Source organism: Rutilus rutilus (genome assembly GCF_951802725.1).
Source record: "Rutilus rutilus genome assembly, chromosome: 20".
NCBI classification, from domain to species: Eukaryota; Metazoa; Chordata; class Actinopteri; order Cypriniformes; family Leuciscidae; genus Rutilus; species Rutilus rutilus.
In genome coordinates this window covers 6,557,254-6,567,026 of record NC_140225.1, presented here as the reverse complement: position 1 = coordinate 6,567,026, position 9,773 = coordinate 6,557,254, and the positions used below count along the sequence as shown (strand labels likewise).

At 36.9% G+C, this 9,773-nt stretch overlaps 1 protein-coding gene across 3 annotated transcripts in view; it reads left to right on the top strand.

Annotated features, from left to right (window-relative positions):
- Positions 1 to 489: 489 nt before the first annotated feature.
- ninl (ninein-like) overlaps positions 490 to 9,773 on the top strand; it is a 27,822-nt gene continuing 18,538 nt past the window's right edge. Inside the window, exons 1-4 of one of the 3 annotated variants that reach the window (XM_084391303.1) lie at positions 490 to 962; positions 2,804 to 3,015; positions 3,092 to 3,188; positions 4,857 to 5,050. In XM_084391303.1, the coding sequence (XP_084247429.1) occupies positions 2,833 to 3,015; positions 3,092 to 3,188; positions 4,857 to 5,050 (474 nt within the window). In that variant the 5' untranslated portion in view covers positions 490 to 962; positions 2,804 to 2,832. The remainder of the gene's footprint in view (positions 963 to 2,803; positions 3,016 to 3,091; positions 3,189 to 4,856; positions 5,051 to 9,773) is intronic. The other 2 variants (XM_084391306.1, XM_084391304.1) reach the window with 2 other exon arrangements.

Sequence of the window (9,773 nt, the reverse complement as noted above, 5' to 3'; positions counted from 1 at the left end):
CATGTTTCTGCCGACGGGTGGCGCTCTAATAAAGCCGTGACCGTGTATGCGTGCCGTGGACCATCAAAGTCCTAGAATTAAATGACCTGTGAAGATAAGAGATCATGTAAACAAGTGTTTCTTTTTCTTATGTAAACGTGCATTTGACAAATTAATCTACCCACTTAAAGCAACTATTAAAAACAAAAGTATTAAAGGATAAAGTGCTCAACTTTATTTTCTTTTACAGTAGGCACAATATAATGCAAATGGCCAGAATGCAATGCAACAGCAGAGTTAAGGCCCGTTCACGCCAAGGACGATAACTAACGATAAAAAATATATATATTGCTCAAAAAATCATTATTATTAATATAAAATAATAGCAAAGTTCACACCAAAACAATAAAGATAAAAGCACAGAGAAACAATATCGCTGGAATCACTTTCAGAACGATTTTATCCAGCTGATGAACACATTAACAGCCAATCAGAATCCACCCAGAGCTTGAGCATTTAAAGCGACAGACGACAAACCTGCAGCGCGCGCTTATAATAAACAGACCTTTATCGTTCGTTGGTGTGGACGCTAATATAGTTATCGTTCTTGAAGTGAACGGGCCTTTAGTCTCTGGGGATTCATTTGGGGGTCGTGTATGCATGACCTCTCGTCCCATTGGAGTCCACCGCCTGACCAGCAGGGGCTGCAGAAAGGAGCATCTCTGAAGGCGCAGGAACATTGGTACCTCCCCGCACTAGCGCTGCTGCTCTCCGGCGGATGAGCGCGGGTGTCTGTCCGACGGCAGCGTGCTTCTACCCGGGACACTTTTCTTGGATGCGTTACTTATGTCTATTTCAAAGAGAAAAGCCTCTTTCCATCTTTGGTCGTTCACTTTATGACCACATGTTTTAAGACGAAACTGCGACTGATGCTGGACATAAAGTGATTTTTACGGGAACGGAGTCGGTGTGAGGTTACAACGGTAAGATGGTTTGAATTTCACCGATGTCACATTAACGCATTTTTTCATTAAGTTATCGCCTGCGCATCTATAACGAGTCACGAAGACTTTGAAAATGAATGTTTACAATGGAAAGTAGGCTACTGCAATCGAGAATACTTTGCTTTTGTTTTACATTAGTCTTGTCCTCGTTCCCATGGTGAATGTATACCAAACCCGCGTGCTGCATTGTGGGATACCTGCAGGCTTCAGGGTTAATTCTCAAATGTAGTAAAACAAATTGTCTGTTAAAATGTTTAATAAAAGTTTGTGTGTGAAAAAGTTACGTGGAATTAGGATCTAAAGACCGTATTTTGATTTTACTTTCGGGGGTGTTTATGATTCTGAAGGGGTTTCCATTCAGTCAGGGCTATAGTGGTTTCAATGTGTTAAAGTAACTTTTAAAAGCATGAGATATTTTAAGTCTAAACGTTACTTTGCTCTGGCCTCCACTGTTATCTGAAGTCACTTGAGACTACTGATAAAGAATCTCTTACTGGCTAAAACACTAAAGTGTTTGTCACTGTGGAGTGCTTTGGATTGGTATTAACACACTCTATTGCCAGTTACTAAGACATTCTTTGCTAAATAAAAGACACTTTAAAACAATAAAACCAATAGGATAACAGAAGAAACAATAAAATATAAACTATATAAAGCCTATGTGTTTGTATGGTAAATTAGGCTTCAGAGATGTACTACAAAATGTAAACTTTAAAAATATCACTGTATGTATACTTGTATAGCATAGTTTTATATATGTTTTAAAATGTAATTTATTCCTGTGATGGCAAAGCAGAATTTTATGCAGCCATTACTCCACGTAAAATATAAATAAATAGTCAAATCTTACTTTACCCAAGCTTTTGGAAGATAGTGTAGAATATATTTATTTGTGCCTAAATTAACATATGCATCATCAACTCTAGATTGCCTAGATAAGATTGTCAGATCAATGAATTTCATCAATTCAATCAATTACTTTCTATGTAGGATAGCGAGTGGTGCTCATACATCCGGCTGCAGTAATGAGGAATTGACCACTAGCCTTGTTTATCACTTTTAAAGGGATAAAACATGAAAATTCTGTCATCATTTATTCACCCTCATGTTGTTCCAAACCCGCAAGACTTCCGTTCATCTTCAGAACACAAATGAAGATCTTTTTTATCAAATCTAAGAGATTTCTGTCCCTCCATTGACAGTCTGCGCAACTACCACTTTAATGCTTCAAAAAGTTCATACAGAGAATGAGATTGTAAAACTAATCCATATGAAAAACTTGATCGCTTTATATGACAAACAGATTTAATTTAGTCTTTTATTTACATATAAACATTGATCAGTGAACATACATAGAAGTTCAAACAAACCTGCTTGATGCACAAAAACAAACCTCATTGGTTCTTGCCGAAGCTCAAACGTGCTGCGTTACACGAGAATGAACCTCATTGGTTCTCGCATGTTAAGTGAACATGCTTGAGCTTCTGTTCACTACAACTGATATGCGAGTTTGTGAATAATGGCCTGAATAAAATGCAATCTTTTCATCATATAAAGCGATCGAGTCTCTTCAGAATTTTTTTTACTAAACGGCTCAATTCATATGGATTAGTTTTACGATGAACTTTTTAAAGCGTCAAAGAGGTAGATGCGTAGCTGTAAATGGAGGGACAGAAATCGCTCAGATTTGATTAAAAAATCTTCATTTGTGTTCTGTAGACGAACGAAAGTCTTACGGGTTTGGAACGACATGGTAAACGATGTAAATGATTACAGAACTTGACATTTTTCATTTCTTTAATTCTACATTCATGTCCCAGACTTTGCTGGCTGTGCAGTATGTGGTGGGATGGATGAGGAGGAGCAGAACCGCTATGTGGCCCAGTTGAAGGCTGAGTTTGACAGCTGTGACACCACCGGGACAGGTTACCTCGACAAAGAGGAGCTTACTGCCTTATGCCACAAGCTGAGCTTAGATGCCCATCTCCCCTTGCTGCTGGACACTCTGCTAGGAACACAAAATTATGCCAGGGTAACAAGTTCCCCACGATCATCCCAGTGTCTCTAATGTTAACGCTGCATTATGTTAAGGTAATCTCTTTTTACAGGTACATTTCGAGGAGTTCAAAGAGGGCTTTGTGGCTGTGCTGTCAAGGTCTTTGGACTTCAGTACTTCAGAGGAGGAGAGCAGCTATCTTGAGCCAGGTACTCTAGTGGAAAGTGACCTTTACATGGTTATCAAAGCTTTTAGGCCTGTTTATCTTCATGAATTTTTGTATGTCTGGATCTTGTGGACTCAAGGTTTATTAATGGTAAATGATGTGTAGTTGATATAATATATGTACCCAGAGGAACTGAAGGATCGTGTTTTTTGTCTAAATGCTCATTTGTATTTGTTAATGAATAGCCGGGTATATTTATGGTTAGTTACACCACCGTTCAAAAGTTTGGAGTTTTTTATATTTTCTTATGCTCACCAAGGCTGCATTTATTTGACCAAAATTACAGTAAAAAGCAATAATATTGTAAATTAATATTACAATTTAAAGTAACTGCTCTCTTTTTAAATGTATTTTAAAATTACATTTATTCCTGTGATGGCAAAGCTGAATTTTCACCAGTCTTCAGTGTCACATGATCCTTCAGAAATCATTCTAACATGCTGATTTGCTGCTCAAGAAAAATGTTAAAAACAGTTGTGCTGATTAATATTTTTGCGGACACCGTGATACATTTTGGAAGGATTCTTTGATGAATAGAATTTAAAACCAACATCGTTTATTTGAAATAGAAATCTTTTGTAACAACTTCACTTATTTTTACTGTCACTTATGATCTGTTTAATGCATCCTTGCTGAATAAAAGAAAAGAAAAAAATCGTACCGAAATTTTTGAACGGTAGTTTATATTTAGGGAATTGGGGTTTTATGTAAAACATTTTTTAAAAAGGCATGCAAATCCCAGCTTTTTGTTATGTTCTTCGATCAATTTATGGCATATTGGCCTTAGAAAGTATTTTGACACTTAAACCACACTTCATACTTCCACTAAAAATGACCGTAGGACCACTGGTTAAAAGCAAACATGTTTAAGAAACAAAATCATTGAAAAATTGTTAAAATAAAATTGTGGTTAGATGTGAGAAAATCTCTAGCATTATTTGTTTGGAAATGCCACTTGGTTTGAAACTGAAAAACATTCATACATTTTTAAGTGTGGCTTTCTTATACTTATATTAATTTTGGGGGGCACTGCAAAATGAAACACACAAATATAAGACAGGAAGAGAAAGCAATCATTATTTTAACTTAAGGTAATGTTTTTGTGTCGTTTTTATCTTTCTTGATCAACTTTGAATTTATTTGGTTTAAAGACATTAAGAATACAAAATTATTATTGGCATTCACAATAATACCACATCATACCTTGAGGTACCTGCCTTTTGATTGCTGTGGTCTCTTTCACTGGAGGCATAATAATATGTTATACAGATGCTGCAACTTTTTGTGCAGGTCTTCTTTAAGCCAAAGCCAGAATAACATTTGTCTTTTTTCATAGATGCATTAGGGAGACTGGTACATTAATGAGTGTTGTGAAATCTCAGAGCTCAATGCTAAAATTATCTTTGAAAATGGTAAAACCTGAAAGCTGTGATGAGAAACAGATGTTGGAGAGGTTTCTTTTAGGTTTTCATTTCCTTTCAAGCACATTTTTCATTTTATGAGAAAGTTTATGACATAGATGAACAAATGATGTGAGATGACCTACTATTACTTCTACCACTATTTTGTTTCTTCATTTTGACTGCTTCTGACATACTTTTACTTTCATTATCTGTCGCTCTAAACTAAGCATCATTTCCTATTCTTCTAGCAGTCCCAGAGGAGGTGAAGCCTAAATTTGTGAAAGGAACCAAGCGGTACGGGCGGCGATCACGGCCAGACAAGACTGACTTAGAGCTCACAGCAGACTCAGAAGATTCACCAGCATTTGGGACTGACAAAGTGGAAATAAACGGTGTAAGGAGAGCCAAGCTCAGACGCTCCACCTCACTGGAGAGTGTTGAGGTAAAATTCATAATACCTACACTACCGTTTGGGATCTTTTTTTTTTTTTTTCATTCAGCAAAGATTCATTAAATTAATCAAAAGTAAAAAGTTAAGACATTTATAATGTTACAAAATACTTTTATTTCAAATATATGCTGTTCTTTTGAACTCTTTATTTATCAAAGAATCCTGTAAAAAATGTATCACGGTTTTCCCAAAAATATTAAGCAGCACAACTGTTTTCTGCATTGATAATAATAAGTAATGTGTCTTGCAAATCAGCAGCATATTAGAATGATTTCTGAAGGATCATGTGACACTGTAGATCTGTTAGATATAAACACTGCAGTGCCCTTGAGGTGGCGTATTGTTAGTCAATTGAAATACCTGAATTAGTTTGATTCTAGTGAATGGATCTGGGCTGACCTGCTTTTCACAGACAGGAAGTGTGGCGGTGTGGAATGTGCAAGTGCAGGCCCATAGTGCAGCCCCCACCTTTACCAGACTTTAGTGTTACTTTTGGCTCATGATCAAAACATGGCTCATTTCACATTCTCTTTTTTCCCTCAAAGAGCAGGAGCACTTATAAAAGGGGTTTGTTGTTTCTGCTGTGTCTGTACTTTTTCTTCTGGAGTCATTTTACTTGTGCACAACGGTGCCAGACTGGAAAGCCAGTGCAAATGCAAACCTGTGCTGCTGGAACTCTCGTTCCATGTGTTTCGTTTTTAAAGAGTTATTTTGGATCCATCTTGATTTGGTTCTAGAAAGAATGGAGGATGACGATGTCTTTCTTGCTCATGCACACCACATGTCCCTTCACTTAAAGTGATTTTTTTGGATGAACTATCCCTTTAAGATGTTACTGTTACAGTTCTTTGATGGGGTTGATGGTTGTTCAAATAAGCAGCCACCTACTCTTGTGAAATAGAAGCGCTCTTGATTGTATTGAATGTGCACTTGTAGTGTACTTCAGATCTTTAAAAAAATATTTTGATAAAAACTATGCTTGAAGATAATATAATGTTAACTTGATAACAGATAGATAGATAGATAGATAGATAGATAGATAGATAGATAGATAGATAGATAGATAGATAGATAGATATTCTATTTATAATAATGATTTGTAATAATTGTAAGGCTGGAAGCTTACGCTGCTATTTTGAACCAATAATCGGAACAAAAGGCAGTTGAAGGATGACATATGCATAATTCAAATATTTATCTGACTCCAATAAAGTTGTTGTTATTCTTTAAAGGTAAAGGTCTTTCTTAGAACTGATAGAAAAATGTAGGATTTAACCAGAACGTTTAGCTAACGAAAGTTATAATCACTTTAGCTTTCAACTACCCTGGAAATCCAGAGTTCTCGCGAGAGCACAAGTTTAATTTGCTCAGCGAGTTTACTCTGGCGTTGAGTAATGATGCTCATTAAATATAACCTTGTATCCGAGCTGCACCAATCACATCGGGTTATCTGGTATAGGCGGGCCAGAGGCGAGCTAAACAGATGACGACAGCGCTGTGACGTCAAAGTCATTAGTAAACATTGCAAGATGGCTATAGATGAACACCAGTTGTTTGAAACGGCTTTGGCCGCTACAATGAACGAGTTAGACTTGGCTTTTTATCTAAAAGAGGAACAGAAGACGGCGCTCGAATCGTTCCTTTGCAAGAAGGACGTTTTTGCTGTTTTGCCGACCGGATACGGCAAGAGTCTAATCTACCTGTTAGCTCCGCTGGTAGCTAAGCGTATGGGGCTTGTTGTGATTGGTCGTAGTGTTATCCAATCGCGTGCAGTGAGATTTTCAAATTCATGCTTGGTGCCGCCCCTCGAGCTGGCCGATTTTCATTAGTCGATGCCAGACCATTAATCTTTCAGATTTAGGTCTGGATTTCCAGGCTAGCTTTCAACATCATCAGTGAAAGGAAAATTTCTCAAAGCCTTTAAAGCAGACAAAGTTATTTATTAAGTTACAAGTTTTAATATACAGACAGTAGAATGGAACAACATATTGTAAAGAAAACTTGGTTGTAACAAATAGAGCACTGTTGTGCAGAAGAGGCCGTAAAAGCCTTTCTCCTAGTATGAGGTTACGCACTGGTGTGCGGGAGTGGCGGGATTAAAGCCTTTCTCCAAGAACCATCCTGTGCCTGGAGTGTCCCAACAGTCCTCAATCAGCATATTGAGGAAATCCCTTGCACTAAATAGGCATAGGCATACTGTGATGATGAAGGCCATTGTGCCACGTTTAATTCACATGTATACCTTTAAAAGGATTTTTGAGGTTCTAGGGCAGTAAAGAGTTCTGCCCATATTTGCTCAGCCCCACATTATTTAAAATACTTTTTAAATAATTACGTTTTAATTATCTTTTGTTGTGCTTTAAAGAAGTACACTTATTTTGCTGTGTTGTTGACTAACATACTTAAGCACATGTAAAGTACTTGATTATAATTTTAACTGTAGTGTTTCATTTCATATTACATTTACAGTTAATATCTTTTAAATGTTCTAAATTGCAACTTCATCATTACAAATGTGTAATTACAAATATATTTAAATACATGACGTACAAGTTTCGCTAGAAATTACATTAACGTATATGCTTGTCAGTACATTGGACAGTACACTTGAACCATATTTCAAAGACAATATAAATAATTATGAAAATGACATATGAAGATGTACTTGGTCCTACTTAAGTGAGTCTAAAAGCACTCTTAATTTCAACTAATTGCATTTATTAAAATTTTTAATTATAATACATTTTAGTTATATAACGTGCAAATTAGGTGTCCGAAAACTACATTCAGTTCCCGCTTAAGTAAAGTCCCACTTTAAAGTGTATGGTTTTATGTAATTAGTATTTTTTATTTTTTATTATGCTATTCACAAGGGTAGAACACCGTAGCTACTGCAGCAACGTAGTAAAACCACTTGAATCATCTTAATTAGATAAAAATCTAGTCTAAAGGTGTTTTTTTGGGATGATACTTCATGAGAGAGTTGGACACAGTCTGTGGAAGATTTGAACAATCAAGTGCTTTAGCCAAGAATGAAAGCATGCTGGTCCATCAGTACAGTTTATGTTGGCAGCCGCCGGCATTTGGTGTTTATTCACCAGCCCGCCAGGCTCCATTTGGTCCTGGATGTTTTAGTGCCTGTGTGTTCAATGTGTTTTACGTGTCGAGTGTGTTCAACCAGGATTAGAGGTCTTGGCCTGGGTGGAGCTCAGGGTGCAAAGCATCAGCTGTGGTCTGATAATGTGAAGTACAACAAGGAAAGGGTTTGGCTATAATTTGGCATGGCGCTTCCTCTAACTGCGCCTCTCATTTTAGAAACGCATACTTGCATACCAGAGCCCTCCCTCGCTCTCTTACTCTCTCTCTCTCTCTCTGTCTCTCCGCTCTGTTCTCCTCTTCTTCTCCCTCTCCTCTCGCATTTTTTTCATAACAGTGTTTGAAATATTTAGACCTTTTATGTAACCCAGTACTTTCTATTTTGATAAATGGGGGAGATTACATGCTCTTTAAAATGACTCTTTGCACTGTAACTAGCGATTCTGTGTTGTTCTGTAGCAGGAGGATCCAACTCACCATGTTTCGATAAGTAATCTGATGAACATGCACAGTTGAAGTATTATGTAAAAGGTTTAAGGTTTCACAAGGGTGTCTTAAATTCAAAAAAGTATTAGTACCTTTTACTATGTAAAAAGCTGTCAAAAGTACCTTTAATCCACTTTGCAACAGTTGTTTAGTTCTTTAAGCCATCTCATAAAATGTTATTCTTTTATCTTAAAAAATGATAAGATTATTATGAATTTTCAAGAGTGAATCCCACATTTATATGCAGATGTCCGAAACTATGCAGCGTATTTATCCAATGGAAACATAGCCTCGAAAGCGTGCAAAGATCACTCCCTTTATAATCACTAAAAAGCTGTCACTTATCTCAGTTCATTGCGATCTCACAAAGTTCCATTATAATCAATGAAGCTGTCTACACTGCACAATGAATCTCTTACTTACACCGTGTCTACACTTGGTTTGTTAACGAGAGGATTCGCGAGGGTGCAGAACTCAGCACTGAACAAAAACGTTGGCGTTTTGAGCGATGAGTGGATTCTGACTAAATTAAACACCTCTGATTGGCCATTGCGTTCAAAAGATCAACAAACATGTCTGTGATTGGCTACATTGTTTACCGCTGCAAAAACACGTTTTAAATGGGGGAAAAAATACGCAATGGAGTGTTTGCCAAATCTGTTGGAAAGCACCCCTGTAGATCTGAAGCTATTTTCCTTTTCGAACTTACACGCACAATATTTTTGCAATACAGATTCACAGGCCTCAGCTCAGATTCCCATCCATATATTCTTTTACAACATTTATGTGAGCAACATCACTGCTTGTTTATGTAAATAATTCAACCGGCTGTGATGAATATTGCACACAAACCTTTTCATGCCACATAAATTATTCAGTTTTGAGTACGTCATTGACTAAAATAAAACACATTTGTATTTTTTTCAGGCAGAAACTGAGAAACATTATTAATTAATTTGTAATCAAGGTGGATCTAATTTGTTCTGATTGTTGGAGAATTTTTGTGCTCGTCAGTTAGAGAGTAGCCTTTGCTGAAATACCTCCATATCTCAAGGCTTTCCTTAGTGAACAATGACTTGAGGACAAGAAGTGTGATGTTCCTCACTTAATTTCTTAGCGGAGATCAGTGAAG